Source organism: Phascolarctos cinereus, unplaced genomic scaffold (assembly GCF_003287225.1).
Source record: "Phascolarctos cinereus isolate Bilbo 61053 unplaced genomic scaffold, phaCin_HiC Scaffold_7;HRSCAF=346, whole genome shotgun sequence".
Taxonomy (NCBI): domain Eukaryota; kingdom Metazoa; phylum Chordata; class Mammalia; order Diprotodontia; family Phascolarctidae; genus Phascolarctos; species Phascolarctos cinereus.
The window spans coordinates 169,238,775-169,258,933 of NW_027556180.1; the positions used below are offsets into that span (position 1 = coordinate 169,238,775).

At 35.6% G+C, this 20,159-nt stretch overlaps 1 protein-coding gene across 1 annotated transcript in view; it reads right to left on the reverse strand.

The window, feature by feature from the left end:
- TUBGCP3 (tubulin gamma complex component 3) overlaps positions 1-20,159 on the reverse strand; it is a 135,541-nt gene that overhangs the window by 84,337 nt on the left and 31,045 nt on the right. Inside the window, exons 3-5 of the mRNA XM_020965160.2 lie at positions 19,601-19,668; positions 11,184-11,261; positions 8,964-9,181 (exon numbers count right to left, since the gene is read on the reverse strand). Coding sequence (XP_020820819.1) covers positions 8,964-9,181; positions 11,184-11,261; positions 19,601-19,668 — 364 coding nt within the window. The remainder of the gene's footprint in view (positions 1-8,963; positions 9,182-11,183; positions 11,262-19,600; positions 19,669-20,159) is intronic.

Below are 20,159 nucleotides of genomic sequence, written 5' to 3' on the forward strand. Positions count from 1 at the left end.
ATCTCCCCTCCCAATTAATAAACAAGGGGAAAAAAACTTTTGAGTAAATAAGGGTGGCCAAGGAAAATAAATCCACATAGTGGGCACATCCAAAAAGAAGTGTATCTTTCTGCACCATGTACCACCACTTCTCTGTCAGGAGGTGGATGTTTCATCAGACATCATCTGACAACATGGTTGGTCATTCCTTTGATCAATTCTTAAGAATTTCAGAGTTATTTTATTTTTTTAACATGTTGCTGAGCTTATATAAACTGTTCTCCTAGTTCTAGTCACCATCTTGCATAGGATTTCTAATTCATATGGCACAGGATTCTCTGAAATTATCTCTTTCATCATTTCTTACAATGCAATAAAATTCCATCAAATTCATATGCCAAAATGCAGCCATTATTCAATTATCAAAGAGGCAATCTAAGGCCTAATCTCATAAATTCTAGTGCTTTGCTTTGTTTTCTTCCTTTCTAACATCTCCAGGATGAGGGAGGGGCTTTTTCTTTCAACTATTTCCACCCTGGTATCTTCTCTCTTAACTTCCTCCCCAACCTCCTTGTTTCTCTGGGGTGTGTGTGTGGGTGTGTGTGTGCGTGCGCACACGCGCACTGTTCAGATGAGTGTGAGGCTCATGTGATAACTGTTCCCCCTAACCCTTTCTTCCATGTTTATATACTCTTCTTCTCACATACCCCAATTATGGGAATTAGCAGGCTCTACTCAATTCTTTATCACTCCTTCATATACTCTAGGTTTTACATATTTAAATGTTTCTCTTAATTTCTGTTTTCCATTTACCCTCCCTTCTTTTTCCCCCTTTAAAAACCCTCGGAACAGAACCACTCCAACCCGAGGACCTGCTTTTCTTATTTAACACCCTCAAAACTCTTTAAAGACTTTAAGGTTCTGAAGGGAAACTTACTTCTTCTTATCTCTATATTAGAATAGTAGCACTATATCAGCATAAAGTTCCTTCCAACTGCTCAAATAATTTATATTTCTAGCTTTCTTGGGACTTCTATTTGCGTTTCAAAATACCTACTCAGTTTTGGTGCTTTCATCAAAGCTAGAAAATCCTCTATACCACTAAAGATTCATTTTTCCCCAGTCCAGTTTTATTCAGCTATGCAAGGTAACTTATACTTATTTGTAAGGTTGAATCTTTAGTCTTACAAAACTCAAAACCTTGGATTCCCTCCTTTTATCCTTGACCTTTACTCCGAATTCACACACTGGTAAATGGAAATTGAAAAGAAAAAAACCATAAAAACAGGCTGACAACCAATTTACACTGTATAATCTCACCTGAATTCACTTCAACAAAGCAATGCTATTCCATGCCCCTAATCATGTCACCTTTCCACCCACCAAACCTTTTCATCCCTCCTAAAGCCTCCCCATGCCACCCCACCCTCTGAGCAAAAGACCATATCTCATGCTTCACTGAAAAATAGAGGTCATTCATTTAGCGCCCCATCCCATCATAGTCAACTCACATTCATGCCCTTTGTCTATGTATATACACCTTCTAACTTCCCTAACAATGATAAAGTTCTTAGAAGTTATATGTTTCATCTCCCATATAGGAATGTAAACTCCTCTTCTACTCATCTCGTATCACTCAGAAATCTTCCCCCACTCTCCTTCTTCAGCCTCCTCTCTCGTGAAGAGGTATACCTTCTCCTTGTCAAGGCAAAATCTTCCCTATGCGCCCTCAATCTCATTCCATCCCATCTTCTCCCAGCAGATTACCTACTTCCTCTAATCCCCACTTTCTCTCTAATCTTCAATCTCTCCCTATCTACTGGTTTCTTCCCTAATGCCTACAAACATGTCCTTGTCTCTCCTGGCCCTGAAAAACCCTAACTTAATTCAATTATCCCAACTATCATCCTATCATCCTTCACCTGACCCTCCCTTCTCAGCTAAATTCTTTGACATCCTTGGCATCTACAACTACCTCCACACTTCTCTATCTCAATTCTAAATCCTCTATGGTCTGGCTTCTGACTACTTATTCAACTGAAATTGCTCTCTACAAAGTTATTAATTATGTCTTAATTATCAAATCTAATGTCCTGTTCTCATTCCTTATTCTTCATCGCTCTGGGACCTCTGGCAAATCAGATCACTTCCTTTTCCTGGATACTCTCACCTCTCTAGGTTTTCATGACATTGCTCTCTTCTAAATAACTCCTCTCCCTATATCTTTTGATGATACCATCTGCTCCCAAGGGTTCAATTTTCTTTTCTATGAAGATGATACCAACCTCTAAATATCCAATCTTCACCTTTCTCCTGACCTCTAACATCACCAGATGCTTTTTTATACATCTCAAACTGGGTAACTTAATATACCTCTCAATGCAGCATGTCCAAAACACAACTTGTATTTCCCTCAAAACTTCACTTCTTCCAGGGTAGTGAGGTGGCACAGTGGATATCAGCCCTGGAATCAGGAGGACCTGAGTTCAAATCTGACCTCAGTCACTTAACTGGCTATATAACCCTAGGCAAGTCACTTAACCCTATTTGCCTCAGTTTCCTCATTTTAAAATGAGCTGGAGAAGGAAATGGCAAACCACTCCAGTATCTTTGCCAGAAAAACCACAAGGAGTCAGATATAACTGAAGAACAATATACTTAGAGTCTAGCTGAAGCATGTTAGACTCTGCACCAGCCTTTTATTTTAACTCTGTGTGAACCTTTCTATTTCAAGTGTCCCTTGTACACAACATATTGTAAGATTCTAGTTTCTAATCCATTTTACCATCTTCTTCAGTTACATGGGTTAGTTCTTCCCATTCACATTTACAGTTATGATTACTGTGTATTTAGCCTCCTCCCTATTTTCTTCTGTTTATCCTTCTCTCTCTCTCTCTCTCTCTCTCTCTCTCTCCTCTCTCCTCTCTGTCTGCCTCTCAAACTCTTCTCCCTCATTTCCCTATTGGATAAGATAAATTCCTATGCCCAATAGAGTGTATGTGTGCACATGTTCTTTCCTCTTTGAACCAATTCCAATGAGAGTGAGGTTCAAGCATTGCCCACTTCTCCCCGCCCCCAGTTTCCGCTCCACTGTAAAAGCTCATCCTTTTGCACTTCTTTTATGTGAGATAATTTTCTCCACTCTTCCTCCTTCTCCCAGTGTATCTCTCTTTCTCACTCCTTTTTTTTGGGGGGGGAGGTGGGAAGAACCATCACATCATAGTCAACTCACATCCATGCCCTCTGTCTGTGTATATACACCTTCTAACTGCCCTAATAATGATAAGGTTCTTAGAAATTACATGTATCATCATCCCATACAGGAATGTAAACAGTTTAACTTCATTGAGTCCCTTACAATTACTCTTTCTTGTTTACATTGTCATGCTTCTCTTGAGTCATCTATTTCTTGATGTTTCATAAAGTCATTAGCTTCCATTTGCTCCATTCTAATTTTTAAGGAAGTATTTTCTTCAGTGACCTTTTGGACTTCCTTTTGCATTTGGCCAACTCTGCTTTTTAAGGCATTCTTCTCCTCATTGGCTTTTTGGACTTCTTTTACCATTTGGGTTAGTCTACTTTTTAAGGCATTATTTTCTTCAGTATTTTTTGGGGTCTCCTTCAGCAAGCTGTTGACTTATTTTTCATGATTTTCTTGCATCACTCTCACATCTCTTCCACAGTTTTTCCTTTAGTTCTCTTACTTGCTTCTCAAAATCTTTTTGAGCTCTCACATGGCCTGGGACTGATTCATATTATTCTTGGAGACTTTGGATGTAGGAGCTTAGACTCTGTTGTCTTCTTCTGGTTGTATGCTTTGATCTTCTTTGTCACCAAAGTAAGATTCTATGGTCTTTTTTTTTTTTGCACTGTTTGCTCATGTTCGAAGCCAACCACTTGACTTTTAAACTCTTTGTTAAGGTAGGGATCTGCTTCCAGTGTGGAGGATGTGCTGTCCCAAGCTTTAGGGGTTTTGTGCAGCTGTTTTGAGAGATCCCTCTAGGGATCTGTAAATTTTCAGTTCTTCCAGGGTGATATGATCAAGGGTGAGGTGTTTACTCCTTTCCTGGCCTGTGCTCTGGCTTATGAAGTAAGCACAAGCACTCTTCAAGCCTTGGGACTGTGAGGATTTCCTCTCTACCACCACAAGCTCCACCATGCTAGCACTCCTCCTCGCCCCAGGACTGCAAGCCAAGTCCAAGCAATGGCAAAGCAAGAGAATCCTGCCTCAGCACAAGCAAAGAGATCCCTAAAATCCCCCTCTGATCAGCCACTTGATCCCCCATCATTTGTGGCCCAAAAACTCTGGAAGCAGCCGCCCGCCTCCACTGAGCTGCGCCAAGAATGGGGCTGGATGACCACATTCCTCTCTCACTGAAGTCCAACAGACCTTTCCTACTGACCTTCTAAGTTGTCTTTGGTATTTGTGGGTTGAGAAGTCTGGAAACTGCTACAACTGCTAGTGATTTAGTCCCCTGAGGCTTGCTCCAGGTTTGCTGAGGCCTGGTCTTTACCTGCATGACCCACGTTGAACTGTGCTCCTCTCCCAGCCTGGCACAACAGACCTTTCCCATCAACCATCCAGGTTGTCTTGGGCTGGAAATTTGTTTCACTATGTCTTTTTGTGGGTTCTGCTGCTCGAGAATTTGTTTAGAGTCATTTTTACAAGTATCTGGAGGGGTCTGGGGGAGATCTCAAGCAAGTCACTGCTTTTACTCTGCCATCTTGGCTCTGCCCCCAAGGAACTCTTTTCTTCACTGAATTTTTGTGCCTCTTTTACATTAGGCCAATTCTGTTTTTTAAGACTATTTTGTGACTCTTTTACCAAGCAGTTAATTCTCTTTTCATGTTTTTCTTGCATCATTCTCATTTCTTTTCCCAATTTTCCCTCTACCATTCTTATCTCTTTCTTTAATTCTGCCAACAATTCTTGTTGGGCTTGGGTCCAATTAACAATTTTCATTGAGGCTTTGTTTGTAGTTGTTTTCACATTGTTGTCTTCTGAGTTTGTCTTGGTCTTCCCTGACACTGTAGTAGATTTTTTATGGTCAAATTCTTTTTTGCTGTTGTTGTTTACTCATTTTTTCAGCCTATTTCTTGACTTTTAACTTTATGTTACAATTGTGCTCTGCTCACCTGGGGGTGGGGTGGGCACTCTGCCAAGCTTCAGGATTTTTCATACTGTTATTTTCAGAGCTAGTTCTGAGAGTCTGCAAACTTTCAGTACTTCCAAAGTGGTGTGATGCTGGGAGAGGTATGGTCACTGCTCTCATGGTCTACCCTCTGGTCTTTACCCAGGAAGGGCCCCTGGTCCCCTGCAGCCACAAGCCCTAGTGCTCCTCTTTGCCGTGGAACTGATAACAGGGCTCCTGCTCCCTTGTGACCCGCCCCCAGCATTCCTCTCCACCCTGAAACTGACACTTGTGCGTGGATAATAGCTGCCAATTAGTGCCAGCTGAACCCAGTGCCAGGCAAAGGGTCCCCTATAATCTCTTTCTGACCAGCTGTCCCACACTCTTACCCTCTCTGGGCTGAAAGTTTCCAAAGCTGCTGCTGCTGCTGCTGCTGCATTTATGGATTCTTGACAGATTTTCACTCTGTTGTCAATAACTTCTCCTGATGAACTCCTAAGTTTTCATAGGCTGGGAAAAATACCTTACTCTGATTTTTTTGTTAGCTCTATGGCTCCAAATTTTTATTCGAGGCATTATTTTAAAGTTTTTTGGATGAGAATCTTGCCTTTAATCTACCATCTTGGCCCTGCCACCACTGTACTAACTTTCCAATGGGAGGAGAAGAAACAAGTGTCCTCTCATAACCTTAATATTTTCAAAGAGCATTTAGGAAGCTAAATAAGAAAAACAAAGGTCCTAGGGTAAAGTGGTCTGTTCTGAGGGTTTTAAGATGTGAAAGAGAAGAAGATAAAAGAAAAACACCAGTGCAGAAAAAGGCAAAAGTGGAACAGACTCGATATTTCTCATAATTGGGACAAATGAGATACAAAAGTGGAGGAAGAGGTGTACAAATGAGCTTCACTCTTATCTGAAGTACACAAAAGCCAGAAATACACACACACACACACACACACACACACACACACACACACATATGTTTAGTATATAAATGCAGCAGACTTAATAAGAAAACAAGTAAGGAGAGAAAGAGAGAGAAGGTATTCAGAGAGAAGATAATCCTGCGAAATAAAATCATAAGTAAAACAAATTTCCTGAATCTGAAGGAAGAATTAAAGGGGGGGGGGGACAGAGATAAAGGAATGGAGCTAGAACAAGCACCAATACAGCACCTACTATGTTGCTAGGCACTGTGTTAAGTGTTTTACAAATACTATCTCATTTGGTCCTCACAACAACCCTGGGAGGGAGGGAGGGAGGTAATCTTACTATCCCCATTTCACACTTGAGGAATCTGAATCAAACAGAGGTTTAGGGATTTGTCCAGACTCACACAGCTTTTAAGTGTCTGAGACCAAATATGAACCCATGTCTTCCTGACCAGACACAGCCCTCTACCCATTAAGCTCCAAAGTGAGAAAAAAAAAGGATAAAGGAAAGAACTGTGCTCTAATGGAGTACCTGGCAATTGGAGAATGAATAATTTTAGTTTATAAATGTAATGGAATGCTATTGTACTGTAAGAAATTATGAAAGAATTTCAGAGAATCCAACAAAGTATGAACGAATGCTTCATTAGTTCTAATTAATGTAACTAACTAATAGTAACAAATGTTACTGTCCTTGTGTAACATGATAAAGAAAAAGAATTCTGAAAGATTTAAGAAATATGACCAAAGGCCCTGGAGTTAGGAGGACCTGAGTTCAAATCCTGCCTCAGACATTTTGCACTTATAAGCTGTGTGACCCTGGGCAAGTCACTTAACCCTGATTGCCTCTTTAGAAAAAGAAAAAAGAAAAAGAAGAAATATAACCAAAGCATTGACCAACAATGTTATCAGAGGTCCTACGGTAAAGCACATTACCCACCTCCTAAAAGAGAAGTAAAAGCCTTAAGGTGCAGAATGCTATACATTTTTAGACATGGAAAGAAATAAAAATTAACACGTTAAATTTATATTTATTTTTCTTTAAAGGAAGGTGTAAGAGATTCAGTTTCAAATATATTTTTCAGTTCTTCTTTGAATATGGAAATGTTAATTTTGTTGTTTGTTAAATTCATAATAAATAATGCTTTTAATTCTATTGCCTTCTTTCTCTTATTTCCAATTTATCCTATACATATCTCATTTATATACATCTGTTTCTTTAGTATCTCCCTCATTAGACTATAAACTCCTTGAGAGCAGGGACTACTTTTGCCTTCTTTGTATTCCCAGCATTTAGCACAGTGCCTAAAGAATGGCACGCACTTAATAAATGTTTATTGATTAAGTTTAAAAAAAAAAGACAAGAACTACCTATATAACTGCATGTGAAAATATCAAAAGAGAAGAAAGCTACTAAATATTTTAACATTCTCTATTACTTCATATTCTGATTCTCTAAATTTTTTGGTTAAATATGAGATCACATCAAACAGAATGATCTACTAATGCTTAGTTGTTATGATAATTCCAATGTAAAATCAGTATGTGGTCAAAGCATTATAGATATTACTTTATAGACTTTCATCCTTCAAAAAAGGGCAGAATATCTAGAAACAATACATATACAATTTGCCAAAAATACTACACTAGTAGTGCTGATCTATGTTTTTAGTAATTAAGTGTTTTAGGTTTAATGGCAACAATAAAATTTTTAAATCCCATGACATAAAAGTTTTTGATAACTTTTAATTTGATTTCATTTAATTACCACTGATTTACAAGGATTTACCATCTGTTTAGTACCTGAAGAACTACACCATATTTAGTCTACATGTAATTAAAAAAAAGTCTCTGACCTCAGAGAAATTACAATCTAGTAAAATTCCCAAAACATTTCAATTCATATTCCATAATACCATACAAAAATTTTAAATGCTATCTCATTATAATATAGTATGTTATTAAATATTAAGATAAACCCAGGAACTATATGAAAATAATTATAAAACACTTTTCACACAAATATAGAGATAAACAATTAGAGAAACAGCAATTGCTCATAGGTGGGCCAAGCCAATATAATAACAATGAAATGCTATTCACCTCCAGAGAAAAAAGTGATGGAATCTAAATACAGATCAAAGCATACTAATTTTACTTTATTTTTCTTGAGCTCTTTTTTGTCTGTTCTCTTTTGCAACATGGCAAATATGGTTTCCATAATACTACATGTGTAACTGATAACACATTTCTTGCATTTAAAATAGGTGGGAGATGGGGTGAAAGGGAGAGAATTCAGAATTCAAGGGGCAGCTAGGTGGCGCAGTGGATAGAGCGCCGGCCCTGAAGTCAGGAGGACCTAAGTTCAAATCTGACTTCAGACCAAACACTTGACAATTACTAGCTGTGCGACCCTGGGCAAGTCACTTAACCCCAACTGCCTAAAAAAAAAAAGACAAAAAAACAGAATTCAAAAAATGTTATGCTAAATAAATGTTAAAATAAATAAATAATAAAAGTCTGAAAAAAAGAATTAAATAACAGGGTAAAAAAATGTTGCTTGGTATTCACAAAGAATGGTACTTAACCCTGAGACTTAATACTGCATTAAAAAGAGTACTGAAAACAATATTTTCCTCTCTCCAATGTTACTGATTTTGAAGAAAAAACATTATTTTATTTTCTCTGTAATTCACTGCACAGTAACTAGTATTGTTTGGTAAAGTCTATTTTTAAATTGGATCGTTGAATGATATATACATTTTTGTTAGAAAGTAAATCAATATTCTGAAAACTTGAAACTTCTACTAAATATACCCAATGATCTAAAAGTAGTCCACAAGGAACTCTCAAAGACAAGTGCCCTAAATAAAAGATTTTTTGGTTCCCTACCAGGAAACCAAAGTTTTAAGTTTGGATTTACCCTGGAAGGAGAGACTGTGGTGTTGGTGTCGGACCATTTAGAGCATACATGCTTATGCTGCTGATTCCACTGCTTCCCATACTGCCAGAACTCTGTGCAGACTGAGTGTTCCGATCTTGGTAATTCAGTGGGAGGCTCTGAGGTCTGGCATAATAGTAAGGAGTTGAATGGGCATCTCTTGGTAATGCTTGAGCAAATAGTGTGGCATAACTAGAAACCTTAAAAAAAAATAAAGCAAAATTCTAATTAAGAACATAATAAGTAATTAACATTTTCTTCAAAATATTTACTGATAAAATTCAGATTCCTATTTCCTTTCCATTTGTTCACCTGAGTGTTTAGCTTACTAATAAAGCAAATGAGTTGCTAATTCAAATTCAAGTAAGCTATACAAAAATTGGTAAAATTTTAACAAGATGTTTAAATTCTATGAATAATTATGTCAAATAGTTGAATGTTAGAAACATTTACTTAACCAGAATTCAAGCAACCATAAAACTCAAAACATATAATCTTTTTTCAATATGGTCTAGTGAAATTTACATGCTGTAAAATATCAAAATTCCAAATTCTTGTATTTGAATATTCTAATGGCTTCTAAAGGGCACAGGGCAAATAGTTCATTCAGGTAAGAGATTTCAAAAGTATATACAAAATCACTGTAATGAATGAATTTAAAAAAGACATTCTGACCTGCCCAGCATGCCGGCAATTCGACCCTGACTCTTTTTTCATGTTAACCTTATTCCTAGCTAGATACTGAAGGACTGTTTATGGTATTTGCTCCCAGGAAGCATTGGCCACCCTCCAGGAAACAGATATTCACAAACAGGAATACTCTCAAGGATAGTTTTGAGAACAGCTCCTTCCCCACAGATTTCGCATTTATTTTGGCAAACTGCCTTCTTTGTTAGAAGAAACTACTAAAGCAGGTAGTCCTGACTTTATCTTTGGCATCTCCCCCGAGGTGCAGACAGGTAGCCTGGGATTTTCCCGTTAGGACTCTGGAGGCTTGAAAACCAGGACTCCCCAGCCCATATGATTCAGATGTAGATGGTTCCCCTGATGATGATCATGATTGGTTGTAACAAGATTTGAAAGTGACTGAGACTTAAGTATGTTATTATTACCTACTTACTAACTCTAACTCTATTCTACTTACTAATCTTAATCTTATGTTGTTACTATCTTAATAATACTTTTACTATATGCTTATATATAAATCAAACTTGAAACTCAGTCATTTCTAAACCAATCCAAACTGAAACTAACTTAAGCTGCAGTAAATAAGGCTGCTTAGCAATACAAACACATATCTGCAAATATCACTAATATAATAAAGATCATGACCACAATGACAAGTCTAAGCTACCAGAATCCTAAAGTGACTAAGTATGGAGCAACAGAAAGAAGTGGACTAAGAATCAGGAAACAAGAGTCTGACACTATCAGTTGTGACTTTGGGCAAGTCAATTAATAGGAACTTCAGCTTCTTGATCTAAAAACAGATGGAAGATTGATTAGAAGTCCTCAAAGTTACTTCTGCCTCTAAAAATTCTGTGATTTTTTTGGATAATTTATGTTGTACACTGTCAAAATATGTCATTCAATTCGAATTCATTAAAAAATAAGTAATTCATTAATGGTTTATGGTATCACACAGTGAACCAAGTGTACATTTAACCAGGAAATTACATTTACCCTAAAATCTCTTTTTTTTAATGGGGAGGAGTGAAAAGGGTTATTATATCAATTTTGGGAAAAAAAATAAAATTTAAATAAGAACTGATAATATGGTACATTAAAGATTACAATGTATTTCATATACATTATTTCCTTTGCCCCTGAAAACAATGCTATGCAATGCTATTGTTATTCTCATTTTACAAATGGGGAATCTGAAGTTGAAAGAGATCAAGCCAGTCACAAAGCAAGGATTAAAAACTAAATCTTCATGACTCTAAGTCCAGCATGTTATTACTTTTACTTGTATATCAAATCGTAAAGGTAGCTTTGATTTTTTAATTGTAAATTTCCAAACTTTCCATGAATTCAAAGTTTTCTACTTTTTTCATATAATTTTGCTACCTCCACTTATTTGTTTACCCCACTTTAAATTTGGTGTGATAATCTCCTTTTGCCCTTTCACCACCACCAAAAAAACATCTAATGGCTCTTTTAAAAGACAATAAGAAGCTGGACCAAAATAAAAACATTTACCTTATTTGGTTGCTTTCGTGGATCTTCACTGAGACTAAGCAGGAGGTAGAGTATTGACCATTTATTTTTCAAAACTCCCTGTTGAAGAGAAATAATTAAGACCAATAAAATTTTTTAAAATATTGCTTAATTTATCTCCTTATAACTTTATATTCCCAAACCTCCAAACTATTACTTTCTAAAACAACTATTACATCCAAACACATAATAAAATCTCACAAAGGCATTCAGTTCTAAATATTTCAAGTTATTTACCAGAAATAGGAGTTATCATTGTTCTAGAGATAATGTCCTTTAAAGATCAGTAATATATACCCTTATAACATTTTCTCTCAAAGCCCTGTAATAAAAATATTTTTTCACTGATCACCATAGCCTTGAAAAAGAACAGTTCTCCTTTCTATATCTGACAACATTTTTTTAAAAACAAATTCAACTTTCTAGCTTACTGGTTATATAGAAGGTAAAATGATTCTAATATTTGAACAACATTTTCCTCCCTTTATAACCACTTCCTTCTTACAGAGTATAAATTAATACTTTAATTTTTTTTAACATTAGAAACACTTTTCCTATACTGTGGCATATGTTGTATAATGGGGGTGAATCTAAACATCTCAATTTTAGTTGTGAAGAAGTAGTAAGGCATTATGCAATAAAAAGCATTAAATTTGGCATCAGAAGAATTCAAAGCAATACCTCCTTTTTTTAATCTAAATTTTTTTTTACTAAAACACTCAAAAAAGGAGGCATTTTCATTCATACTGGAGGTCACAAAGAGAGGATTCTATGTGAAACCATGAACCTCTATCACATTTCTTGATTTTCTTAAAGTACGTAGTCAATTCTACACATTATTTTCAAAATGGTCCTGCACATTTACGCTTCCTTCTAAACATCCTTTTTTACTCTTCTGTGCATTACAAAAAAAAGTTACAGTGGCATCACTAGTGCTAATAACTCTCTTAAAACTGCCCCTTTCCCCCCTTTTTCTTATTCTAGGTTAACTGTGGAAGACAATGCCTCATACTACCAAATCAGTAAGAAAATATCTGTAAAGCACTTACCACAGTGCATGACATATGCAGGTACTATAAATATAAAGCTTATTTCTTTCCTCTTTCCTCTTCTCTACTACCTGCTGGTTCTAAGTTTATCCATGTGTCAAATGAGAAGGTTGGAACAGGTGATTTCTATCTTCTGGCTATAAATCTTTAATCCTATAATCCTATACAATATAAATTAAATCTCAAGTAAAAAGACTTCTAAAACTTAAATATCCTATCAGTAGGAAGGGACCACATAAACAAATTAAAAATAATCAAATTGATTTACAAAAATAATAGTAAACCAATCTTAAAATGTTTTCTCTTGGATTTATATGCTACCTTTGTTATGGGGAGTTCAAAACATTCTACTATAGCAGAACTCCTCAATGCAAAACTGTAGGACTATGGATGTGGAAGACTACAGATAACATAAAACGTTTTCAATGTGTTAGGCAGTTTTGCTGAACTGTTTTTCTCTCTCTTTTTTTTATTCTGTGTTAGAAGGGATAGTTGTATGAGAAGAAGAAAAGGGAAAGACATATTGGGAAATGCAGTTGATATAAAAAATAAAGTACACCTATAAACATTTATTTTTTAAAATACACTGGAGCAAAAATCCTACTTTAAGAAGAGAATTCCAGGCACGGAAACACCCAGCAAAAATGCCCAGAGTCTGAAGACAATATGTTATAAGTGTGAAACAGCAAGGAAACCAGCATAATTGGACCACTGAGTATAGTGGGGATGAGCAAATTCTAAGAAGACTTCAAAGATAACAGGACTAGGTTATGTATTTACTGTACTTAAAATGTAAACTCCTTGAAAATAAACTTTCATTCTTTGTACCTATATCCTCAGAGTCTAGCAAAGAATCTGGTATACAGTAGGTGCTTAATATTTATTAACTGACTAGACAATTTCAATAGCCTCATTTGTCTTCCTCCTCAAGTCTCTCCCTTTTCCAATCCATCTACTTTATACAGTTGCCAAAAGTGATATTCCTAAAGCACTAGCATATGATCACAACACTGCCTATTCAATAAGTTCCACTGGTTCTCTATTACCTCTAGAAGCAAACATAAATTCCTTTTTGGTATTTAGGGCCCCTTGCAGCCTGACTCCAACCTATCTTTCCAGCCTTATTTCTCTTTAATATATTCTACTGCCTGGCCAACTGGCCTTTTTTGTTGTTTATCATAACACATCTCTTCAGTGTTTGCACAAGCTGACTTCCATACCTGGATTCCACTCTTTGCTTGCCTCTAACATTTAAATTCCTAGTTTCTTTCAATGTCACCTAACTTCCATGAGGCCTTTATCGATCCCTTCCTAGCTCTTCATCTCTCCAACAAAAAATTAATCTAGGCTTAGATTCTTAAAATCTAGCCACAGCTCAGATTCTTATAATCTAGCCAATAGCTCACTAACATTTAGACTCCTTAAGTCTACCCAATATGACAGATGTTCTAATAGACCTTGTCTTTGGCTGAAAGAAGGCTTGGGTTGAATTCTTTTGGGCAGGATCCGATGATATGGTTGTCATATTGGGGTCCCAGCACCCCTTAACCCCTAAATCTCAACATTTTGGTGGCCCATACAGGGAAACTGCCTAACCCCAACCTCTTCTCCAGCCAAGACTGAAAGGTATGTAAGCCTCCCCCACTTCTTTCTTGCTCTGCAGTTAGGGTCCTCCTCCAAGCACCAAGGCTTGGAGGTGCTTTTCAGTCAGACAGTTATGAGTCTGTCTTGCTCTCTGCCTGACACTCTCACACTCTTGGTCCACTGGTTTGGTTCAAGGCCAAGGACTTGGGCACACCTTCCTAGATCCCTCCCATAGTCTTTTTGCATATATACAGTCCATCTTGTCTCCATTAAGATGCTTAGATTCTTAGAATCTAGCCAATACCTCACAAACTCTCAGATTCCTCAAGAGTCTGGCTAATATGGTGTATCTTTAATAAACCTTGTCTTTGGCTAAAAAAAATCAATCTATATCTATTTTGCATGTATTTACACATACATACATACATGTACACGTTTTGCATCTCAATAAAAAGTAAGCTTCTTAAGAGCAGGGACCATTTCACTTTTGTCTTTGAATTACCAGTGCCTAGAACATGGTAAGTATTTAATAAATGCAAAGTGACTGACTGATTAAAAGAAATTTTAAGATATTAAAATCCATATTTTCACAAATTATAAATTAGAAGGTAGCTTTTCACTTAAAAAATCATTCACTAGTATTCTTTAAATAGTAAGTCCCCTTCATGAATACAAATAATTTTGTTTATGCAACTACTGAACAAAGTTAAAGTAGTATATAGAATAGTATCCCTTCCAAATATAGAACTATGTACCCTCTCAGCAAATTAATGGAGTAAAATCAAAGCTGCCTCTTGTCGTGTTTATTATATATTAGACTTGAATCAACATGAAGTTATATGTTACTATTCAGAGGATTAAAGTATATTTTCTTTTAGCAAAAGTATCTTTAAAATTTCCAATGTTAAAATCAACTAAATTTACAATGGAGTAGTAAGTGAATTCCTTTCCAATTCTAGGACTCTGGGATTTATAGTACTAAAAATCTGTAGTGTCTACATGTCCAGGAAAAATAATGTTGAAAAGAAATAGTGAATCACATATTATGTAAATATGTGAATCATATGTGAAGTCATATATTTAAATGGATTAAAATCCAGCTGCTCTGAAAACTTTAAAAATGGTAAAAATCTGAGACACCTAGCTCAAAGGTCCTCTAGGTGGTACTATAGCATTGAGACAGGAATGGCATATAAATGACAAGCCAGATATATTATTGCTTTGCTTTCTCCTCTTTTTCCAATTCCCTTACAGCTTAAAACACTCTCAATAGTTGCCCATACTTAATAAGTACCCCACATGCCAGTACCCATTACCTAGCCCAGTACAATATGGTGACAATCAGGCACAAGACCCCTAGCATCTACACTAAATAAAAGAGTGATGCCACATTATTACCCTTCAGAAGTGCCCTAGCATTACACAAAAGTTGACAAGAAATGTGAGAGGGAGTATCAGAGTGAGAGGGAAGAAAGTAGCTAAGATCTGATCTGAAAATGGTATTTCCAAGTTAATCAGTTGACTAAAGGTCAAAAGTTTACACAAGCCAAAAAAATAAAACTTCTGAATATTTAATCTGTGTTAGCTATATTATTTCAGCAAATAATGTATTCATTATATTACAATCTTAAATTTTAATTAAATTGCAGAATTTATCAAGAGAAGTTATCCATCATCTGTTTCACCATATTCCGGACAATCATTAGCTATAAAAATTTTCTGTTAAATTATATGGATATACTTAAGAAATTAAACACCCTATAAAAAAATAAAATAATTAAAGCCATGTCTGACAACACTTTCTCACCAAATTCCTTGCTCTTGGAAAGCCACAGTATCACAATTCATATAATGATTTCAGAGATGAGTTAAATTCAAATAAGACTTGGCCACACTAGCATCTACCTATCCAGGTTAGATGTAAAATTTATAGAAAAATCAATAGGAATTTGGTTCATCATTACATTCACACAAATGATATGAACCTCAGAAATACTTAAATTCCATATACTTGAATCTGTTAACAAATCATGTCTTTATGTCCTGCTCATAACTTAAACAGATGAAACCCTTGCTCCCACCAGTGTGGAAGCTATTATGTTTTGTTTTGTTTTTGACTTGGAGTTTGGGGAGAATTTGTGGGTTTAGAAGTAAAAGAGAGAAGCTGTGAGAAGCAAGTGTCTTCAGTCAAGCACTTTAAGATTTCCAGACAGGACTAGCCAGCCTGCCTGCCTAGTGGAGCAATGTTCAAAAAGAGCTTCACTCATATTGCATTAATTTTTTCACCTTAAACATAATCCATTTCAGGCTAAGGTATATGGTTCCTGATGTTATGATGACTGGAAATTTTACCAGAGATGAATTTGGGTCAATAAGCACATTCTTTTGAAAATTCAAATACCTATACAAGGCTTAATTGGCTTTTAGTCATTCAGCCTTCAGTCACTGAATTATTTAATCTAAGAGACAAAAAGAACCTGAGAAATCACCTACTCCATAGTTGTATGGATGAGATTTATTACCCAAAGAGGGTAAATAATTTATATAAAGCAATATAGCTAGTTATTGGCAAAAACCATGTTAGACCTCTAGTCTCTTCATTTCAAGTTCAGTGCAATTGCTCATTAAACTGTATTAAAAATGCTTAGCTGAGATCAGAGAAATTTCTACTTGAGTAGGTAGGAGAGAATATAAGGCATTTTTGAACAAAGAACACTTTAGAGCAGTGGGTGTGAAACTCAAATAGAAACAGGGGCCATCCAGCAGTACATGAAGGTCCCTGTGGGCCACAAACTGACTTAGAAAAACATATGTTAATATTACCTATGTTTTATTGTATTTTTACTTATTTTGTTAAATATTTCCCAACAACATTTTAATTTGGTTCTGCATGTATTCAGAGAGTCACAGGCACTCTGGCAGATCAAGTGGACATGTATACTTTAGAGTACAGGAAAGTTTACATAGAGCGTCAGAGAGGAAGACATAGCCTGCACAACTAAGTTATTGGACAGTCTGGACAGCACAGTTTGGAAAAAAACACACAATAATAATGGTGCATCAAGTATTAATTTTTTTAAATTTCACATAGAAATATTTATAGATACTCCCCAAGATACAAATCTAAAGATACAAAAAAAAGGTGGGGGGAGCAGGCAGAAAGTTAGAAGTGGTCATTATTATTTTCCCAGAAAGGCCAATGCCACCATCAGTTTTCCAAATGTTTTCCCTTGAGCTACAGAGTCTGTTAAACAAGGTAAGAAGTGCTCTTCAGACTAGGAGTAGGCACACAAATGTACTACTTATCTAACTTATTCTTGAGAGAACGCATACACTCAATCCATCAAAGTGTGAAAGAAAATGTTTTGCTAGAATTTGCCGAGCCAGCTCACTGAGATGTCAAAGATCATGTTCCCAGAAATGAAATGTCAACAATATTTAGTAAACTCTCTGAAGTACTCAAATGCATCTGTAATTTCATCAATTTGGCAACTCCCTGCCATGATGCAGGTCATAACTTCCAGTATGCTACCCTTAGTATATTCAAATGACATCCAGTCCAATAACAATGGCAACAGTCTCAAGAGTAGCAAATAATAGACTCCCACCAACCACAGACTTGGCAGCAGTTGACAAAAGGAGAGAAGAGAGAAAGGGGGTGGAAGAGCAAGGGTACTTATTTTTTTTGGGGTGTCGGTCAAAGATACCCCCATACAACACACTTTAAGCAGTCTGGTGAAGCCTATCAACCCCTTCTCAGAATAATGTTTTTAAATGCTTAAAATAAAATACATAGTATTACCGAGAAAATCAATTATTTAAAATGAAACTGTTATAAAAAAAATTTAAGTTCATGTACCCCAGTTAAGAAGCCCTAGAGTAAAGAGTAAGAATATACAAGTTTGATTTTATATATTTGATGGTATTTTTTTACGAAGTTAGTAAATACATTGTATTCTTAGTTTTTGTTCTAAACTTCACAAGACTTAAAATTTTTCACTTTAGGAACACAACCCATTTCAAGTAGGAAATGTTCTGTATATGACTCTGATATGTTTATCCAACATATAGGCTCACTTGGCAGGGGTATACTTTTCATCTTCAGAACTTCAGACTAAGGTATATGATTTCTGAAACTAAAACCTTGGTACTCTCTTTTTAAGGACTAATGATAAATTGTAAAAATGGGGAAAGATGCAAGAAAAGCAGATGAGACAAGGCTTTCAAATAGATTACAATACTGACCATATAAACAAATATAGGAGAAGACTCTCACTTTTTGCTTCCCAAATAAAGTAAAAAGGAGACTAAAAATTCAGATTAAAAGGTCTAATATTGCTTAACCAAAAAAAAAGAGCAATTTCTAAGATTCGTCCCAGGAGAATATAAACTCCTTGACGGCAAGGACTGTTTCACTATTGTCTTTGTATTCCAAATGCCTATTATGGTGCCTTACACAAAACAGGCACTCAATGTTTGTTCTATTTTTATTTGAATTGATATAAAATTAATTTTTTATTTAAATGAGGTATAGATGGAAATCTCATCACCACTGTAGCAGGTTATTTTCACTCTTGTGTGTGTGTGTGTGTGTGTGTGTGTGTGTGTATTTAAATTAAGAAATATGGAAGGAATACTTTCCAAATGTTGTTAAATTTAACACAGAAGTAATAAAGTTCTGTGGCAATAAGGCAGAATGGATAGCTGGCCCATTAGCCTTGGATTAATTGAATCAATTAAATGGAACTGAACAGCTAGTCCACTTAAGCCAAATCTCAAAGACAACAGTCTCTGAAATGAAATGAGATCAATGTCTACCTATTTATCATGTTAGCCTCAACTCAATAACTTTTGTCTCACAAATATGATTAAATTTCACATCAAAATTATATTTACAAAAACCTTTGAAAATGATTGAGAAAGGTTTTAAAAAGTAATCTGAGAAAAATTTAAAAAGTTCTAAGAAAGGAAAATTTGGAGTTGGTGAAAGAAACAAAAAAGTATCATGTATTATAATCCCACATTAATGATCATCTAAAATGAGAGGAAAAACAGTAATAATTTTGAGATTTTAGGAAACAAATGCAAACCAATTTGAGGAGGCTCCTCTTTTGAGGAGCCAATTTTATGATGCTAAATTTATTTGGATATACAAACTGGTAGACTTTTTTAGAAAAAAAATTTTAAGTTAAGAAACCTTAAACTTCAAGAATAAACAAGTCTCATAAAAGCTCAAAACCAAAAGACTTTTTAAAAAAAATCTAAATCAATATATCAATACATTTTAGGGGCCATTATCCTAAAAATAAAGTACAGTTAGACATATAAACTTTTATTATTATGAATAAATAAGTCAACCTTTTTTCCCATCTCCTTCCTTCCTATAATGACTTTAAGCAATTGTACACAAACCAAATGTGTGAATACTGCTGATATACTCCATATTTTCTATCCAAGCTAGTGGCTTTCCTTTCGTCCCCAAAGCAATTTAACATTAGATCCAAATAAAGTACATACATACTTCTACTACAGTAAAGCTCTCCACTCAGACATATAGGATGATGGAAGGTCCCCACAGCACTCTCCCTGGACCAGTACTAAGCTCTTAATAAACCACAATCTAAAATTAAAAGCCATTACCCAATACAGATGTGGCTAATATGATACCACAAAAACTGTTCTTGTACCACTAGCATCCTTAATATCAGTGTATCATCCTTATCAGTGTATCATCCAGTATCATTCTTAGTAACTTTCATATAATACCTGTGAATGGAGCTTCCTGTGGAGTTCTGAAAATAACGCAGCATCTGCTTCCCTTCTTTGTCGGACAACTAAAAAGTTAGAAAAAAAAGTTTTTAAAATAAAGCATTCATATGTATTAGAATTCATTTTTATAACAATATTTCACCTATTAAACAATCCCATCATTTGGATACTGAGTATTTATTTTTGCTTCTGGGTATTTCATTATATAATTAAACCTATATATACATATACATCTGTGACTAGGTTTTTCTTTTTATCTAACAAGAGGCAGAAAAATCTTCATAAATTTCTTCAAAGAGTCATGCTGAAAAGCTATGACTTGTACAAGTCTCTCACAACCCTATTTAACCATGTCCTAGAAAAGTTTCAGTAATGTTTTAAGGTAGTTCCAAAACCAAATGTAGGGATGCTCTAAGACAATTTTAGATTGTCCTAGAGAAAAGACAGGAAATATGTTGAAGGATCATAGCTGACTGGGAATTATTAGAACCATTATCATCTTCAGAGAGGCTAGAACCCCAGGCAGGCCCTAAAATGAATCCAACTATATAAGACC